The sequence below is a fragment of the Triturus cristatus genome, chromosome 1_1 (assembly GCF_964204655.1).
Source record: "Triturus cristatus chromosome 1_1, aTriCri1.1, whole genome shotgun sequence".
Taxonomy (NCBI): Eukaryota; Metazoa; Chordata; class Amphibia; order Caudata; family Salamandridae; genus Triturus; species Triturus cristatus.
This window is the reverse complement of record NC_140579.1, coordinates 564,602,881-564,622,924: the sequence shown is the minus strand read 5'-3', so window position 1 is coordinate 564,622,924 and position 20,044 is coordinate 564,602,881. Positions and strand designations below refer to the sequence as shown.

At 49.5% G+C, this 20,044-nt stretch overlaps 1 protein-coding gene across 15 annotated transcripts in view; it reads right to left on the bottom strand.

Moving 5' to 3' along the window:
- NAV1 (neuron navigator 1) overlaps positions 1-20,044 on the bottom strand; it is a 2,160,095-nt gene that overhangs the window by 28,862 nt on the left and 2,111,189 nt on the right. For all 15 annotated transcript variants that reach the window (XM_085644319.1, XM_085644290.1, XM_085644280.1 and 12 more), the window contains 2 exons: positions 14,396-14,592; positions 12,758-12,876 (listed from right to left, as the gene is read on the bottom strand). In XM_085644319.1, coding sequence (XP_085500445.1) covers positions 12,758-12,876; positions 14,396-14,592 — 316 coding nt within the window. The remainder of the gene's footprint in view (positions 1-12,757; positions 12,877-14,395; positions 14,593-20,044) is intronic.

The window sequence follows — 20,044 nt, the reverse complement described above, 5'->3', positions numbered from 1 at the left end:
AGGAGGCTTCTGAGGCAGCGGCTGAGGGAGAGGCTGCGGAGCTCCATCACTCCTTGCAGGAGAACCTGGACCAGCACTGTCCGGACTCCCGTCCACCCTTCTCTTCTTGGCGGGCCTATCCCATGCTGAAGTAAGCGAGGGGGAGCGCCGTCTTCTCCTAGATCCATGACTGGAGATCGTAATCACCGAAGACGTGTTACCAGATGTCACCAACGTCGAACTGATCGTCGACCTCGTACGGCGTCTCCTCGCCGTTCGGCATCCCCTCGACGTCGAACGGTGGCCCCTCGACGTCGAATGGCGGGTCGACGGAGAGCCTCTCGACGTCGACGGTGAACGAGGTCTCCTCGACGTCGATCTCCTTCGCCTCTACGGCGATCCGTGCCTCGACGTCGATCTCCTTCGCCTCGACGGCGATCTGTGCCTCGACGGCGATCTGTGCCTCGACGGCGATCTTCTTCGTCTCGACGGCAGTCGCCGGTGTCTCGGCGTCGATCCATGAGTCGACGGCGAAGGAGCCGAGTGGGGTCGCCTCGACGGCGATCTGCGCTGTCCGTGGGGCTCGGTACGACGTCGATGGTGTGTCGACGTCGACTGTGGAATCCTCGACGGCGACCTAGTCCTAGGTCTCGCCGGCCCCTCTCTCGACGTCGAACGTCGAGAACGCCGCAATCCAGAGCCCTGGATCGACGGCGAACACAGCGGTGCTTTACCTCTCGCCGTCGACGTCATCACCTTCGACGTCGAACGCGACCTACCAGCCGGTAGGTGTTGTTTCTGCTCCTTTTTCTGCCCGGAGGTCCCTCCAGTGGCTGAAGCATGGGCAGAGGAAGGGGAATGAGATCCTCCATGCCCCGAAGTCCCACCTGTCCTCTGCTTCTCCTGTCCCTGGAGGCGAATCTTCTCTCTGTCCCTCAGGGTCCTCTTGGAGAAGGTCTTGCAGATGGCACATGTAGCAGGGACATGCGAGGATGACAAGCAGAGGATACAGACATCATGTGGGTCCGTCTTGGCCTTTTTCCTCCCACACTCAGGGCATTTATCAAATAAAGCCATGCTAAGAGTGGGTCAAATTGCACCAAATTGCAGGATGCAGTAGAGAAAGGCTCTAGACGTCGAATGAACACACTATTTTATCTAAAAAACCAAAATTTAGTCCAAATATCCGCCCAAAAGGGTAGAGCTCAAGCTCCAGGGTCCTGCTAGCAGGAGCCGGAAAAAAGAACTGAAAGTAACTTGCTTTGGCTGTGCATCCTGGGATACCGGGGGTCTCTGGAGAGTTCCTTAAAGGCACGGTATCCCTTTAGCAGACACATAATGACAGCCTATAGGGCTTGTCTGTCCACCCCTTCCTCTCTATTGTTTAAAGGGATTTTGGTGAAGGGAGTGTGATACAATAAAGGAACATGTCAGATGTGAATAAAAATGACATTTAAACTTTATTTTGGCTTTTGTGTTCACTTCAGAGGAAGTGCTGGCCAGTGCAGCCATATTGTTATTAGGCTGTATTATTTTGTCTGTCTCTTAAGTGTCTTTGCAGGTTTGCAAATGCAGGACAGCTTAAGAGATATTTTGATTGCTCCGGGGTCCCCGCACATGGGCGGAACTATTCATAGATTATGACTATACACAGAGATCCCCTACTACAGAAATGCACCACCTGAGCAATGACACTTTTCCACCTCTAGGGAATGTCTCCATGAAAACAATCCATGTCCAGCCTCTCATCCCTCAGTGTAGTCCTAAGCATCAATTCCCAGGTGAAAAACAAATAGTTCCAGCATAAGGTAGGCTTGAAAACATGAATGAACCCTTGAGGGGTTATTTCCTTTAAGTCTCCAGAGACTTACGGGGGGGGGGGGGGGGGGGGGGGGACTTTTCACTCTTGTGCTGGGGAAGTCTATGTTGCTCCTGCTTAAACAGTGCCCAGCAGGACATTATCGGGTGCTTTTTTCTCAACGGTGCATATCTGAGCATTAGCTCTCCAGCTGGTTTGGGGAGAGCCACACTGCCTCCGATAGGGTCCTCATACTGCTTCACATCTTGTCGGGGACTAGGTCCCATCTGGGCACCTCGCGTGCTGGTGAGTTGGAGAGCCCACCATTGGCTGCTCTCGCTTGCTCCCAGCCTTGCCAGCATCCTCGCTTGCTGCCGCAAGAGCTGGCTCTTCAATCTGGTTTGCCTGCTCATGCGGGCAGAAACGGATGCTGCGCACGGTTGGGAAGGGACTCGGGGGAGCGCGACAGCACTCCCCCCCCCCCCCCTCCTCCTTGTTGCTGGGGATTGTGATGGCACTCCCCCCTCCTCGTCTCAGACTTCTTCTGCAGGGCCTGGAGATGTGGTCCCGGTGTCCCTGGAATCTCTTCACAGGGGGCTCGACTGAACTCCTCTTCGGTGAGCCCTGAAATGGGGTCCTGGCCCCCTGGAACCACTTCATGGGGGCGCGAAGGTGCTCCATGGCTTCAGTTTGTGGGAGCCCAGGGTAGGCTCCTAGGCCACTAGGGGCGATTTCACCGGAAGAGCACTGGCGCTCCCCGACTTTTCTTCGCGGAGGCCCAGGATTGAGAGCCTGGGCCCCATGACCACCTTCACGGGGGAGCGACGGGTCTCCTCGGAGACCGGCAGCAGAGCTTCAAGCGCTTCGTCTGTTCGATTAAATGTCACCTCCCTTCTGGGGTGGCATATCTCAGCCCCAATGGGGCCGATTTCAACAATCTCTGCTTCTTCTCGCTCCTGGTGGCCAGGCCTAGCCGCCTAGAGCACTTTTTGCCGCCCTCCTCACCACCAAGAGGGTGAACTCTGCAAGGAGCTGTCTTCACTGACTCCCTGCGCCAGCCTTTTACCTGGCTCTCATTCATCTTGCGCAGAAGCCCAGGCTTCTTCTCACTGGCCCTGGACTCCCTCAAAAGTGCACTCCAGAGTGCTGGGGCAGTCAGGGGGTTGCTTCTTCCAATTGGCCTTGACGCCAGTCTCCAGCACCAGTCTTCCTCAGTAAGACCACACCCCAGAGAGAGCTCCTATTCCTGTGCACGACCTTTTAAGAGAAATTGGAGGGAGCTGGCAGGAAGGCACTTCTGCCCTATCCTGCAACGACGTCACCTCTCTGCCCCTACTCCCTCCTTCCTGCACAGGCCTCTAGGATACTGCAAGATGGCATCGTCAAGAGGTCTCATGCCACATGGTCTCTCAAAACCCCCTTGCTGACTTCATGGCCCGTGCCAGGCCTGGTGCATGGCACCGGGTGACAGCTGCTGATTGATACCCTGCAGCTTCACCCCATCTCTCCCTTTTGGAGAGAAGACTTTCACCCGTGGGAATGCTTGCATTAAAGGGCTAGGCCTCTGATGCTACAGCTTGGGGAGGAAGGTAATTAATCCAGCCTGGCAGAGTCACACCCGGCCAGGTTCTGGTTATGAGCTGAGTCAGAAGAATAGGACATTTATGAATGACCCATAAGCAGAACAGATATGGCTTCGGACTCAGTAGAATAATTCTTTTTACACAACTTACAGTGGAGTTCACTGTGGGCGGTCCCAGCTTATGAGGCTCTCCCACAGTAAAAGCTCAAAAATTAGGTGTTCAAAAAGAGAAAAATCCAGGCTTAGATGGTCAGAACCACCATCTCACAGACAATGCCCAGCTGATTCCTATGAGGAATAAATAGCCACTATGCATGGGTACTCTTCCCCTATTCAGTGATAACCAGTGACAAGGGGTTCTGACCAGACCCTCTACTAACCAGTTATCCGCTCAGACCACCTACTTCTTCCAGCCATGAGACCTCCACCCATTACAGGGATCCCAGACTGCCCTAGGAACCCTCCTGGCGCTAAGTTAGATGCATCTAGGTCACTCATGGTCTACATGGACTGAGCCTAACTAGGCCTACCCTTGCCCTTGGTCATGCAACACTCAGCATACCATCTCTCTGGACAAGGGTACCACTGCTGCGGTCACCTGGGATCGGTTTAAACCCCATTCCCTGGGTTACTAGCTGGTCCCCTTCTGGAGATTATTCCACCCACTACCCTCCTTCTCTTGTGTCCCTGCACCCTAAATCTGCACCTCTCTGAACCCTCACCCAAAGCCTATCACTGGGGTCATTCAGCTACCGCCACCCTTTTGGGATGACACAAAGGTTGGCCCCTGGCCTGGCTCCCAGATAGGACCTCAGACCGGCCTCACCACCACACTGGCAGTGCCAGGGAGGAACACTGAGGGTGCCTTGTCAGACATCCTGCAGCTTATTCCCCCCATTGGTAGCTTCCCACGGAAAATAACCCCGGAACTTAGACCCTCTCCTTGTTCTCCACTGAGAGAACAGGGCCTATGCACCCTTTCCTCCGAGAGACGCAACTTCCTCCCAGAGTATCCTTAGAGAGCCCATGAGCCCTGAGTCAGCTTCACCCAAGCCCACCTCTCAGAGGACTCCTTGGTCTCCCTGCAGCGCCTTGGGAGACCGCCAAAGGACCCTCATGATCCCTGGTTGGCCTGTACCACCCCCCTCTGATGCACAGAGTCCTTTCAATTAGGATGGGCCCCACCTGTCTTCAAGTTGGTACTACCACAATCAGCCAGGGACCCTCAAGATCCCAGCTTGGCCTGCACCACCATGCTCAGAAGCAAAGGGTCCCTTCACTGAAGATTGGCCCCACCGGTCTTCAGAGTGGTACTACCTTGCAGAAGTCCGCCTTCTGCACCGAGCTGGGGGGACACCCCTATGCTCCCGGTCCTGGGGTCAGACCTCCCAGGACCTACCCAACTGGTCACTCAGCCAGACATCGCCCCAGACACCATCTCAGGTTCACAACACAAGCTCCAGGACGACATCCTTTTGCTTCCTTGGGTAACCACGTACCCTACCCGGACACCTCGGGATCCACCACTAACCCTTCACTTGGAATCCAGAGAGTCCCTCACCCCCTCTCCAATCTCCTCCGGATCAGTTATCTAGCCCACCTAGAGTACCTAGGGGCTACCACTACACGTCATAGCTTGTGAACTACCCTCCTTTAGGACTACTCACTACCATGGGCCACCCCTGGGTTGCTCACCCCCCCCACTAATTAACCAGGGGGGGCCTGCTGGACACACAACTCTCCTGCAAACTCCTACCACCGTGGAAACATTTCCCCAGGGTCCCCTACCATGGGGATCCAAGGAGTGTCACTACCTGGGGTCTAAAAACCTTCTGCCTCACCCTTCCAGTGGTTTTGGCCTGCGCCAATGGCGAGAAGAATTTCAGCAGGGGGGCGAGGGGGGGCGAAGTCTAGCTGGGGTTCCTCCTGTGGAAACCTATCCTGCCCTTGAGAAGTGCTGGATTCTCTCAGGACCTCGTACTTCTCCTGTACCCCGCACGGGGGGGAATGAAATATATATTTTTTTTAAACTTACCTCACAGCCGGTCCACGTCACCTCTCAGACCTCTGATCCCCTGGGCGCCTTCACTAACGGTACTGGAGGAGGGGCCTGCCAACCCCTCTCAGCCAATCCTGGCGCTGCCAGCAGCGGCAGGATTGGCTGAGGGCACAGCTTACGCTACGCCCGCCGCCTGTCCATTAGGAGACCGAGGGGCTCCTAATGGCAGTAAAAACACAAGTACGCATGACTGGGCACGGACTAAAAATTAATCTCCATGCCCACTCATGCGCACTTGTGCTGCCTTTACCTGGCTTGTGACAATGCATGTCAGTCAACATGACGCCGGACCGCCCACGGTCCGACGTCATGCTGACTGACATGCATTGTCAGTTAGTTCTCCCCACCCTCGGCGTCTCTGATTTTAAGTAAACTAAGTTCAGAGACACCGAGGGAGCTGCGGGCGCGGGCGGGTGCGTGGGGGGCTACGCCCCAACGGACGATCCGCGCCTGGTAATACATGCAAGTGCTTGGGCGTCACCCTTGTCAAACAGCCACTGCTTCGAACTCACAATACTGCAATGTCGACATCCTCAGCTCACCGAAGAACACAGCCTGTCAAAGATTGCCGTACGTTGTGAAAGATTAGAAGATAGTGTCAAATATTGAAACAGTGCAAGGGAGGCAAGAAGTGCCAGCTTATTGGTGGCACGGCCGTTTCTGCCGTACCAACCTCCAAGTTCGGGTGACGTTACATTTATTATGTCCTAAAAAGGTCTGGGAAACCTGCCCCAGGCATCGCCATGTGCCCAGTAATCTTCAAGGGATAAAACTTCATGGAAAGACCATTCTGTTGGCCAACACACCCTCTGGAGAGATTAACATTCCATCCAGTCACAGTTCTGATGCACCATTAAGTACCACAGAGGGTCAATGTGCCTGCTGCAAAGCACAACATGTAGCGATCAGATCATACATCTGTATTACAAATAAGCAACTCATCGGGTCACCGTCCCGGTAACAGACAAAAATCTTCCTGTTACTTGCAGCCTTTGGTCTCCACCCTTCAAATATAGCACAGTAAGCCATTAACCGAAATCAGAGTGCTTCATACAAACTTAAAAGCACAGGATCCAAAACATTTTTCTTCCTTTTTCAATACTTTGCTATTTCAAGGTTTCCAGAAGAGTTGCCCTAGGTATAGATAAATTCCCAGTAGGACAGATAACTTCAGCTACGGTGTCCCATTCCTGAGCTGGGTTTCCCAGAACAGGTGCTCTCAACATACAATGATAGCCGGTATGGATGATGTGATGCTCCTTTACCCTGTGGTCCCCATTCTCCCATGCAACGTTTTCCATTCATAGATACACACCCTTGGGAGGGAGAGAGAGCGAGAGGGGGAGAGAGGGGGGAAGAGGGGAGAGGAGATGTGGAGGGGGAGAGGTGGAGAGGGAGAGGGGGGGGGAGCGAGAGAGAGGGAGGGGGAGAGAGAGGGAGGGAGAGTGTGTGAGAGTGTGTGCGCGAGTGTGTGCGCGCGAGTGTGTGCGCGCGAGTGTGGGCGCGCGCGTGTGGGCGCGCGAGTGTGTGCGCGCGAGCGCGTGTGAGTGTGTACGCGTGTGAGTGTGAGCGCGTGTGAGTGTGCGCGAGTGTGAGCGCGTGTGAGTGTGTACGTGTGTGAGTGTGTACGTGTGTGAGTGTGTACGTGTGTGAGTGTGTACGCGAGTGTGTGCGAGAGTGTGTACGCGAGTGTGTACGCGAGTGTGTACGCGAGTGTGTACGCGAGTGTGTACGCGAGTGTGTACGCGAGTGTGTACGCGAGTGTGTGCGAGAGTGTGTGCGCGCGTGTGTGCGTGTGCGCGCGTGTGAGTGTGCGCGCGTGTGTGCGTGTGCGCGCGTGTGAGTGTGCGCGCGTGTGAGTGTGCGCGCGTGTGAGTGTGCGCGCGTGTGAGTGTGCGCGCGTGTGAGTGTGCGCGCGTGTGAGTGTGCGCGCGTGTGAGTGTGCGCGCGTGTGAGTGTGCGCGCGTGTGAGTGTGTGCGCGTGTGAGTGTGCGCGCGTGAGTGTGTGCGCGTGTGAGTGTGTGCGCGTGTGAGTGTGCGCGTGTGAGTGTGTGTGTGTGTGTGTGTGTGTGTGTGTGTGTGTGTGTGGTAAAGTGATCCAACACCTTAGTTTGGGATAAGCAGTGCTACAAAAGAAACCAAATGGAAGAGGGGGGACACAGATAGGTGAGGGGCAGCACCATAAAGCGAGAGAACCCTCAGATAAATAGTGCTAGGTGTTGTGGAGTATTTTATCTGTCAACAATAATCATATAGTTAACTTTATGGCAGGATGACATACGATATGATACACATAGATAACTTGAATAGTTTGAGATTCATATACCAGTGTATATGCTGCGAAATACCAGCGATAGGGTTCCTTATTATGTACATTGTCTGAATCAGTTTGAAGACACACTTAACTACAAGGCAACCATCCAGAACTGTCAGAAGAGAAAGCCATCACTTTAGTATATAAGAGGATACATTTTCCAACCTATACTTGAATAAAGGCTCAACCAATCACAAGAAACAACCACACCACCACCAGAATGTAAAGGGCCTTCACAACACTCAAAGGAGATAACCTCTATAATCCCTACTTGCAGGTGTACTCCACACTGCACGGGAGACAACAAAGTCTTTGGGGAGAGGAGTTGGCCCAACGGCTAGGGCGGTCGACCTCGAACCTGGGGAACTGGGTTCGAGAGTGTCTGCAATGACGCTGAACATCCTGTGATACTGGGCAAATCACTTAATCTCCCCGTGCCTCACAAAAATGAATGTGTCTCCTCATGTAACGTAACTGGTGCTATGTAAAGCGCTCCGATACCCGATTCGGGTCAAGGTCGCGCTATATAAAACTCAAAAAAAAAATTTAAAGTCAAATCCTCACTAGTAAGAACACTACATACTACTCGATGTGGCGCTCCAGACTTCACCTGTAGAAGCATGGCACAATGTTCACTTGGAACAATCAGCCTAGTCCTCCCTCACCTGTAGGATTCTCTACAGTTCTCCGAAGGAAAGTAATCAAGTAGAATTTGGTAGAAAAACCCTTCGTGCAATGAGAAACTATTTAAGCATACATGTCAGTATTTTGCTGTAGAGTATTCAAAATCATTCCTAAGAAACTATTTTTGAAGCCCTTAACTGCAGGATGTTCCAGACCACTGCTTTTTAATCCCAAATCATTGTCACAGGCGTTTTAGTCTAAATAGTTCAATGAAAAGAAAAACAAGCATTTTCAATGCAATAGGTTTCACATTAACACGAGTTTGAGCTATTGACATTGCAAATGACAATGCCTTTTATTTTTGTTTTCGATTTTTAAAACATGAATAAAAGGCATTGTCATTTACAATGTCAATAGCTTAAACTCGCGTAAATGTGAGACCTGCTGCAAATGCTTGTTTCAACTGCAGAAGACACTAAAAAAAAAAAAAAATGAAAATGGGAGAGTGTGTCAGGGACATAAAAAGAAATTGGCTTGTGGTCACATTTAACTAAGAGATACAGACCCATCAAACAGCAAGAATTGAGCTTCATTTTGACGTTAAAAGAGCAGATGTCAGCATCACGTTCCCTAATGTGCACAGAGCTCACCAGCCACTTACTCTTCATGTCTAAACACTCCGTGGGGCCCATCCTTGGCGGACCACTCACAAGGTACAAACACTGTAGTGCGCCCCTTACAGCAAGTTCCACCTTTGAATGTGGCTGTTCTTCTGGACAGATGTGTTGAGAGAAGAAAATCAAACTATAATAAGCTTTCCAGAACTTCAGAGTGAGAGAAAATCATGGTTAATGTTACTCTCACCCTTGTTACAGGCTTAAAAATAGAAAAGGTGTTTCCATAATTCCACCACTTCACTTTATATGTGGAATTACAGTTCTGCTTCAATAGATAGCCTCGGCATCGATTGTACAGCTCTCACTAAGACCCAACTCTCACAACTTGCCTGGAAAAGGCCAGAAATGTACATTGTCTAGTAAAATACTGACTTTTGTAAGGAATGTATGGCGGATTCTCTTTCACAACAACCACATTGTAAACACACTCTCTGACAACCAATCCCAATAAACAGAGTAGACTCTTACTCATCCATTCTAAAGCGCTTTGAGGCATCGCCAATTGGTATGAGGCACTATACAAAGGCTGCTAGAATACAACACAATATCCTGAGAATCTGCAGCAGATGTAGGGTGAGAGGTACTCAGACGTTACTATTTCCACACACGGAAATGTATAAGATATGCATTTCTGCATGTTGAAATGTGGCTCAAAAATTAATTTGAACTTATACAGTTTTTGTTTCTCCGTGTAAATAAAATTCCACAAGATCATAACACTCTCCTAGATAGTCAAGAATATTGGAGTTGTTGCCTCCTCATAATCACCTGGAAAACATTTACTCCTGTGTTTGACAGGAGTAAGTTTGTGTGGCGTAGTCCCATAAAACTTGTAAGTTTATGAGTTTATGAGTTATCACCAGCTTTTGTATGTCGACACATCCAAAAAAAGCACACCTACGTACCCCTGCAGTTAGCACTGCTCACATGGAAATCCCACCATATCTGCAAAATTTCTATGACAGCAAATTCAAGTTCCAAGAGTAAATTCACACCATTAGTGATTTTATAGATCAAGAATTAAATGTTCCCCTTACAAATTACTTTAATTGCGCTTCTAAAAGGAACCAGCGTAATTAGGGGCGTGTACTATTGCCAACGACGTTTTGTGAAACATGACCGATATTACTACTTTAAAAAGTTTGTCAACTTCATGGTCATCTCTTATAGGTGAAACTTCATGCAAAACAGTTTGCACATAAGATATATTCCCTGAAAGTAGTTTTCGCCATTTTCCCCAAAAATAAAGTTTTGTCCTGTTTTTCTCGCACACAACCTAGCTTTGCTAAGGACTTCCCAAGTTGCAAAATTTTGAACAAAAACTCACGAACTTCGCTAAAGTCAACTTTGCAAATTTCGCACACCCATAGGCATAACCCTTACCAAAATTCTTGAGTGGGTGGCCGGTCAACAGCACTCAAGTGCCTTTCAGGAGGTAAGGACACATAAGGGGGCTCCACGGACAGAGCTGCAGGTTAAGAACAGGGAACAAGGCTGGAGCCTCGGCGTCGGCTCAACATCCTGTGATACTGGGCACATCACAATCTCCCCGTGACTACAAAATACATGAATGTTTCCTTGTGTAATGTAACTGGAGCTCATGTAAAGCGCCCTAATACCTTTGGGTCGAGTTGCGCCCCATAAAACTGAGAAAAAAGTGGTTTTATGGGACACTCGTGACTGCTTGGTTCCAAGACCAGAAACGCTTAGCACAACGCCTAGAAATGGATAGAACTATACAGCGCTATCTATGTGTTACACATCCCTCCATCAGCACGTCAGTTTGCCAGCACCATCACCCCTCTCACCTCACTCCTGCCCTCATAGCCAATGCTTTGAATGTGCTGCTCCAACATCCAGACTAAGTCCTAAACCTGGACTCTGATTGGCTGTCCCGCTCACCACACTGAGACGGAAGTGCTAATGTACGCGCTTACAGCTTGTCCTTTGTTGCAGAATTCTGCACACATGAAAACTTCACACTTTGAAGAATAGGCCTGTGATGTCAGGCGGGAAGCTGCCGACCAGCATCACCTGTTCCTCACCGGCCAGAGATGCCGCTGCCAGGGGATTTGAGAGCTGTAATTTTAGCAGCGGTTCGGAGGCAGGCAGCAAGACAAAGGCCGCCCTGCTGGCCATTCAGGCTGGACCGTCAGTGGTGCGAGCTAAAAGAGACCAAACACCCCCGGTAAAGGACATGCTGTCCTTCCTACGCAATTCACACCACTCGAGCCCATCACACCGTCCAGAGAGGCCTCCTCTCAAAGCTGGCCCCCCTGCCTACCCTACAAGTAACATCATACCTAGAACACGTCCGGATTATTGGCTTTGACAATGGTTGTTAGTTGCATAAGATAAATAAGCCGCAACTATGGCTTGTATATAATATTGAATGAGTGGTGCGCGCACGCCACAGCGAAACATGTGGTTTCACTTATTGTGCCTGTGTCTGGGCATGATAATTGAAACCACATGGCCTTCGGTGCTCGTAACAGACACCAATAGGCCATGTACGGAGCAATGTGCCTGCCTTTGGCCCATTGCGTGCTGTCTTAGTAAAAAACACGCACGCAAAGGTCAATAGCGGGCAACCAAAGGAAAAGCACACGCACGAGCGTGTGCGATTCCAGGCTCCGTGTCTGAACCCCGTGCAAAAGGATAGGCGCGAGACCTAAAAATTGCCTGATTTAGATTTGGTAGACATGGCACTATGCCACAAACATGTCGGCGTACTCTGTCTGCTAAAACTGGCTGTCCTGAACACAAAGAAAAAAAATGCCGCCTTCATCCTGGCAAAATGCTCCCTGAGTGTCAGGGTGATTTTTTTTTCTTTTTCATAACAAACTCCAAGTTTAAGTGATTGTTTTTAGAAAACAAAAAAGTTTGGTGAGGGTCTCTGAAACATGGCGGCCACTCACCCAACATTCAATGCCTTCAGAGAAGCCACTGTGATGGCTGCTTCTTTAAAAGCACAGGTATCTCTGCACGGCCAGCAAGTATCTCTTAATATGGTGGATGGCAGGCCAGCCAAAGTGGTGGAGGAAAGACCTCTCCCACTCTGACAGGCAGAGGGTCGCCCTCCAAAGTATAGATCAGGCCAAAAGACTTCAAAAGCTGTAGTTGTCACACAACAGAACAGAAGTGAAAGCATGGTGCCTGTGATGACATTAAGTGAGATGGCCACCCTACTCCACATAACGCTTATTTTCTATGCCAGCACAGCCCATGCTCAAAGAAAGAGAATGCAGCCAACAACAGCTGAGCCTGGTCATAAGACAAAATAATAATAATACGGCTATTTATAGAGCGCAAACAGCTACGTCCCAAGGAGGTGTCCCGGCGCGATAACGACAAGTGACAGCGAAATAAAAAGGTCAGACACCAGCCCTCCAATTGCATTAATCCAAGTGAAAAAGCCAAGTCTTAACTGCCTTCCTGAATTGGCATTCTGAAAATGTTGGTCTTCCTCAGGATTTTACATGGATGGACTTATAAGCGCTGGGCAAGCCTGGCCCAACAGAAAATTAAAAAATAAGCAAAGAGGGTTTGTTGAAAAAAGAAGGGGTTTAACATTTTTTTAACTGAAATTGAAATCCATGCAAAAATATGAAAAACAGTGCAAACATTAAGAAAGGCTGAGGAGTAAACAATGAGTGAGAACGATGGAGCAATACAATGTTTTCATGTTACAACAGTCACAATGTTTGCAATTAATGTGCCATACCTTAACGCCATCTTTTGCACCTTCCTGCAGGTACGGTATGATGGAATTATTCCACAGGTCGATAAACCAGACACGGAAATCTTCAACCCCAATTGGACAGGACAGGAAGAAGCAGGGCCCTGAAAGATGAGACAAGAACATGCTTTGGTTATCAGGAAGAGACACACATGATCGAAGGGTGAGGTTAGGTACAGTGACAGGGTTGGGACACACTGCTGAAGGACTAACCAGCCGTGAAAGAGCTGGTGTAATTCTACTATGCTGAGATCTTGGAAAACAGAATCATGGCAGTCCAGTGAAGAATAATTGGAAAAAGACCAATTTTGTAACACAGGCTCCATGAAAAGAGTCTTATTCATCAAGTAGTACTAGAAGTGATACTAAGAGTGTTAGGAGCATCAGTTGTAGAAAATAATGGCAATATCAGTAATTGTTACATGAGTACAGGTATCAGATATAGCACTGAAAAAGTACACACTACTCATAGCAGAAGTACTTGTAGTAGGATAAATAGGCATGTAACAGCAGTAGTAGTAATTGTAGTAGAACTCATCATACCAGAAGTTACAGTAGAAGTACAGTATTAGTAATAGTATTTGGCACAGAACTTCAGTCGTAAGACCCAGGGTAATGGCTTCATTAGAACAACAAGTAGATACAGTAGTATTAATAGTACTTGATGTACTCTCAATAGTGGCAGCAGGAATAGTAATGGCACTTGGTACAGAGCTACAGTAGTACTATTGGGTAACGTCGTACTAATAGCTTCAGTAGTCACTGAATTAGTAATAATACTATTAAAATGTTTTCTATAGACTTATACAGTGCTTAATATTACAGTATTGCCATCAACGAGGATTGTAAATCAAACAATTTACCAATGCCCAATTTGATGAAGCCAATTGTATTGACACTGAAAAGAGGAAAGGCTGACTTTGCCTACTGGGTCTTCACACGTGTGCCCGAAAAACTATGGCAGATGTCCGCAGTGAGGGTTTCACAATTTTGCTGGGAAACAATAATTTTCCATTTCTCTTTATATGTAATGAAATACATTTTATTTTTCCATGTTTCACTGGAAAAAAAACGTTAATGAAATAAGGCTCGGTCAATTTCTCTAGAAGCAGAATCTTTCAATTACTGTATATTACTGGTAGTAGCAATAAAAATTTGAGATAAACATAGGAGAATGACTTAAGAATGGGACAGTGAATGGCTGTAAGAGTAGGCACAAATGGTCAAGAGATGTAGATGTATAACAAAGCCTTCTACTGTCACATTCGAAACGATGCTGCCAGCTTCACTTTTGCTGAACTCAGAATCAGACACTTCTGAAGCTTTTGTGAGGCGGGGACAACAACTTGGAATATTCGGTTTCCGATTCAAAGAGCAGCTCATAATTTAGAAAACATGTACACCTGAGAAAGGGAAAACAGATAATTTGTCACCATCTAGAGGTGTTGTCGAATTAGCTCCATCTTAAACGAACAGGTCTCAACCTGCCTTTTAATATGTACATACATGGTGTGACAGAAGAACGGATTCCCAAAAAGCACAGGCTCAGGGCAAAGAGCCCCTCTGCCTTGCCCTTGTAAAAAAGCCTGTGCACAGGCACTCTTGGGCAAGGAGCCCACCTACCAATGAGGAAATCCGAAGTGCTGTGCTTTTCCAGGAAGGTGTGCAGGTGGTACCAGAGCTTTGGAACCCAGTCCAGGACCCTGAGCAGCTCCTCCTTGTTGGCATTAATGTCACTGTCCGATTCCAGGAGCTTCCGGCGGAGGTAACGAACCAGGAAGCCATTGGCGGGTTCCACATTATTGGAGAAGGTAAGCATTCTGGGGAAAAGTCACAAATTCATTAAAAACCTGCTAAATGCAGAGACACGATAATGCAGCTCCACATCGGAAGAAATGCAGAGCTGGCTAGCAAGGACTAGACACATGCAGCCTCATGCATCAAGCCAAAATCTAGTTGGTAAAATACCGATTCGCTAATAGCTCCCGGTATTGAGTTAAAAATACCCAATCCCAATGCATCAACCCAAAAGCAAAAATCGCTATTTAAGGAATCCTTAAATAGCGATTCCTTAAATTGCGATAGCATTTAAGGAATCCCAAATTGAGATTCCTTAATTTAAGGAATCTCTATTTGGGATTCCTTAAATGCAATGCATGAAAGTAAAAAAATTAGCGAATTCGCTAATAGGGGGAGCAAATTACCATGAAGATGAACTGCATGGTAATTTGCTAAAAGTTTGAAAAATGCACTTTTGTGCATTTTTCAAAGTTTCATGTTGTGCACACACATGCCCTTAGAGCATGTGTGTGTGCAACATATGTGCACATATCAATTTCAGGGGTGCAATAGGGTGTCATATTGACACCCTTGCACCCTTGAAATTGCATGAGCAATTTGCGAGAACCTACTGGTACTCGCTATTTGCTCATGCAATCTCCAATTCATTCCTATGGGCCTGGAGGCCCATAGGAATGATTGGGATGGCATTCCTTAATTGCTACTCGCAATTTGCTAGTAGCAATTAAGGAAAGTTAAGGAATCGCTATTTGAATAGCGATTCCTACATGCATAGCCTTTTGCTATTCCTTATTAGCGATTCCTTATTTTTCGCTAATAAGGAATCGCAAATGCCAATGTTGATGCATATGCCCCAAAATTGTTAAAAGGAATCCATTCATTTTTGTATGGGATGATCTACCCAAATGGAAGACTCAACCTAGACTTAAAATGAGGCATTAATAAATAACATTGAGCTGCACTTCAAAAACTATAAGGGGCTTCAAAATCTTACATCAACAGCCTTAATTAGCGCAAATCACTAACATTTTCAAAAAAATGTTGTGCCTCAAGAAGTGTGCGGAACAGATGTCAATAATTTAAACACTATTTTACAGTCAGTAATACAACATTTGGGTTAAATGTATATTAAAATATTTTCACTCTCTAAATACATTTTACACTCAGATTCTCAAGCAACCTGTTATACCCTGAAATCTTTTAATACTCTGATTCATAAGCTTCATATATATTTTATACATTGAACCATGAGCCTATCACTTAATATTAGATTGGATACATTATTATTGTGTTTTTAATTATGAAGCAGGATCATTTTAATTGCCCTAAAGGGTGTTAGTCCGCCCAATCACAATTCAGATATAAACATGTGTCTCATCCGTTTTATTATGTTCAAAGCCTTCAGTAAATACAATCCCCCTTACACTGTCTCACTAAAACGAGCTCTGTTTAAGGATGTCGGCTTTTGAATCTGCAATTTGTCCTGACTGTCCCTATCACAAGTTAGCTGTCTTTGCATGGGTTTACTACACAACTGCCCATATTCCGAATATTGGAATTACAGCTTCAAAAAAGGCCTGTGAGAGGCCTAGCCTAAGTGTTGCCTGAGGGGAGTAATTTCATGCATTGCTCATGGGGCTTAAGTAGATAGAACTGACAGGCAGAGTTAACACTGGATTGGTATTACAAGATTTCTCCATCTTTTTGGAGATGTATGGAACTCTGGATTTGATGCCACAGGGCCTTTACTAAACAGAAAGTGTGTCGTTTGTGTTAAAGTTTATTAGGACAAGCTAACTTTTCACTACCAATAATAAACTAATTTACCTCTCCGAAAAAGCACATTTATATACAATGGCTGAAAAAACAATCTAAGGTGGAGTCTTTGTTCTGGTGTGTTGTAGGTTCTAGCAAGAGATTACAAATCACTTGAAACCTATAAGAAAAAAAAACGTGCAATGTCTGACAAACACTACATGGCAGGAGTGTGCAAAGCATGTTACCTGTGAAGTTCTGGGGCCGGGCCTACGGTGGGGACACTGGGCGCGCAGGCTGACGCAGCGCCGGGCACAAATACCAGCCCACACCAGCGATCTGGTCGGAGACCTCGCCCCCGAGCGGGCCGGCTCCCTTTATTGGTTTCCGCAGGCCACGCCTGGCCTGCGGATGACGTGTGGTCACCGTAGCATGAAACACTAGAACTGTCAACTATTACATCCCTATCCAACTTCATCCAAAACAAACTTTTTTCTTCTTATACATGACAATAACATTACGTTCAAATGTGCACAGTCATATATGTGGTGCTACTTGCGTGCCCCTCGTCCGCCGCTCCTGGATACTCCTCAGCAGGCAAAGTCTTAGTCTTTGGCTGGGCCCTGGATTGGGTCTCAGGTTGTATCTTCTGGGAGAGCTTCTCAGGCATGGGCTTGCAAGGGGTCCGCCGGCTGGGGTGGGACTTGCCGGGGGACTTGCGGGGTTCTCGCCCCCCCCCCCGGTGTGCCGGGGGGTGGGGTGGCTGCCTGTCCTTCCGTGGCCGTCCCCGGGTGGTCCTGGAGTATCTCTTTGAACCACGAGATGACACTTCTTCGCCTCCCCTTCGGGCAGAGACCATGGTTCCTTGATTGGCGGTGACTGTCCAGCTCCCTGGTTCGTAATTGGTCCTGAATTTTCCTCCTGGGCGGCGGTCCCGTAGGAGAACGGTGGCCCCCGGGCGGATTCTCTCGGCGCCGCGCCGCCGGTGGCTCGTGTGGTTGTTGCGGCGGGTCCGTCGGTCTTGTGTTTCCGCTTCCCTCAGTGGGGGCGGCGCCCAGCCCAAACACGAGGGAAGTAAATCTCGTCGGGGCCCATGGAGCATCAGTGCCCACGGGCTTCTCTGAGTGGTGCAGTGGGGAGAACTTCTGTACTCCCGCAGGAATTCGTGGAGGCGCTTTTCTGGGTCTGCCTGTTCCACCTCGGCAATTCGGAACACCTTGTTCAGTGAGCGCATGAAACGCTCTACGTCTCCGTTGGCCTGCGGCCATTGGGGTGTTATGCGTCGATGGCGTATCCCTCTCTGTGCAAGAAAAGTGGCGAACTCAGCCCCCTGAAATGGTGGTCCGTTATCGCTGCGGATTTCCTCTGGGAACCCAAACATGGCAAATGTCTTTGAGGATGGGTGCCACGTGTACAAAGGCTGTGGACGCCACTAACTCTACTATGGGGTATTTTGAGAACCCATCTACTAAGACCAGGGTGTGTCTCCCCCCCAGGAAACTTCCGAAGTCGATGCTGACCCGTGACCACGGGGCCGGGCATGCGTCTTCCGTGATCACTGGCGCCAGCCGTTCTGCGCCCCCGTCAATTGACAGCAGGCATCGCCTCACGTACTCCTAGACCATTTTCTCCAGTTCCGGGAACCAGACCTTCTCTCATCCGGGATTTCATTTTCGTGATCCCTTGATGTCCTCCGTGGGCTATTTGTGTGGCTTTTTGTCGTAGTCCTTCGGGTATTACCAGCCGAGGCCCTCGTAGCAGGATCCCGTCCGGAGTGGCGCTGAGTTTGTGCCGGATCTGCCACATCTTCGTCGTCTGTTCCCTTTCTCCTGGGCCCCAGGAGTTGGCTTGCCTCAGGAAGTGTGCCCATGACCCTTCTTGCACTGCCTTCAGCGTTCGGGTGTACACCCCATCGGTCAGGGCCGCTACTTATGTCTTCCAGTGTCATTTCCGCGGGCAGGCTGCTTCCGACACTAGCTGCACGTACTGGTTGGTGTCGTCTTCGTCTTCTGACATGACCGTCTTGTCCGGATGGCGAGATAGGAAATCGGCCGGGTTCTTGGCGCCAGGTCGGTATACCACTTCCATCTCGTAGGGCTGCAGTTGGACCGCCCATCTCTCGATGCGAGGTGGGGGACTCGGTGAGGTTCCTTTAAAGAGTGGCACGAGTGGCTGGTGATCGGTCACCATCGTGAACGGCTGTCCTTTGAGATATAAGTGGAAATGGTGACAGGCCCACTTGATGGCGAGGGCCTCCCGCTCTATCTGGGCATACAGTGCTTCGGTGGGCGTGAGGGACTTGCTGGCAAACGACAGAGCGACCCACCGGCCTGGTTCATGCTCTTGCGTCAGCACGGCGCCAAGCCCAACGGGGCTGGCGTCGACCAACACCTCTGTCCGCTTTGTGGGGTCGAAATACGCTAGCGTCGCTTCTCCCAGGAGGGCGTCTTTGATACCTTGGAACGCCTCTTCTTCCTTCGGTCCCCACTGCCACTGGGCATCCGACTTGGTAAGGGCTCTGAGGGGCTCCGCCCGCGTGGCCAGACCAGGAATGAACCTCCCGCAGTACGTCGCCATGCCCAGGAAGCTGCGCACCTCTGTGGGCGAGGTGGGCGCGGGTGCGCCTTTGATGGATTGCGACTTCCGAGGGTCTACCTGGATGCCTTCCTGATTGAAGACGTACCCGAAGAATTCCAGGGACGGTTGGAAGAATTGGCACTTCTCTCTGTGAAGTGTGGCCCCGTGCTCCTGGAGCCGCGCCAGAGTGCTGCGGAGGTGTCGGTAGTGGTCGGCCGCTGTCGCTGAATGGATGAGGATGTCGTCACTTACGTTCAACACTCCTGGGAGCCCCGACAGCATCTCTCGTATTGTGTTCTGGAATACCTCCGCCGCCGAAGATACCCCGAAGTTTAGTCTTTTGTACCTTCGGAGTCCCAGATGGGTGCTGAAAGTCGTGATGTAGCAGCTCTCCTTGGCCAGCGGGAGCTGGTGGTATCCCGCATTTAGGTCAGTCTTCGAGAACCACTTGGATCCATTTACATCGGCTATATCATCCATTGTCGGCCTGATGTGCCGCTCCCTTTTTATGGCCTTGTTGGGAAGCCTCATGTCAATACACAGCCGTATCGCTCCAGGCTGTTTCGGTTTCTCTGCTATGACCATCGGGGATACCCACGGTGTCGGGCCCGATACTTTCTCGATAACGTTGAGTCTCGAGGTTTTCTAGTTCTTTCTCCACTAGTGGTCGCAAATGAAACAGGACTCTTCTATGCCTCAACGCGACCGGGACGACTGTCTTGTCGATATGTAGCTTCACGGGGTCGCACTTGATGCGGCCAAGGCCTCGAAACAGCTCCGGAAACTGGTTGAGCAGCTCATCCACTTGGTGTGTTTGCACCCTCCGTGCGAACGATATTAATCCTAGGTCTTCCGCCGTGTGACTGCTTATGAGGGTATCGGCTTCCCGGTCGATGACATGGATTGTCGTCATCACTTCGTGGTCATCGGCCTTGACGGGGACGGTCATCTTTCCCTTGAGAGGCAAAGGGGTGTCGGCTCCGTAGGCATAAATTTTCGTCTTGGACGGCTGCACCGGCGGGCGAGGCTTTAGGCGTCTGTACTGCTGGAGGCCCATTACATTCACCGTGGCTCCCGTGTCGATCACAGCGTGCACCTCCGTCCCGGCCACATGTACCACACACGTCGGTTGGGGCCTGC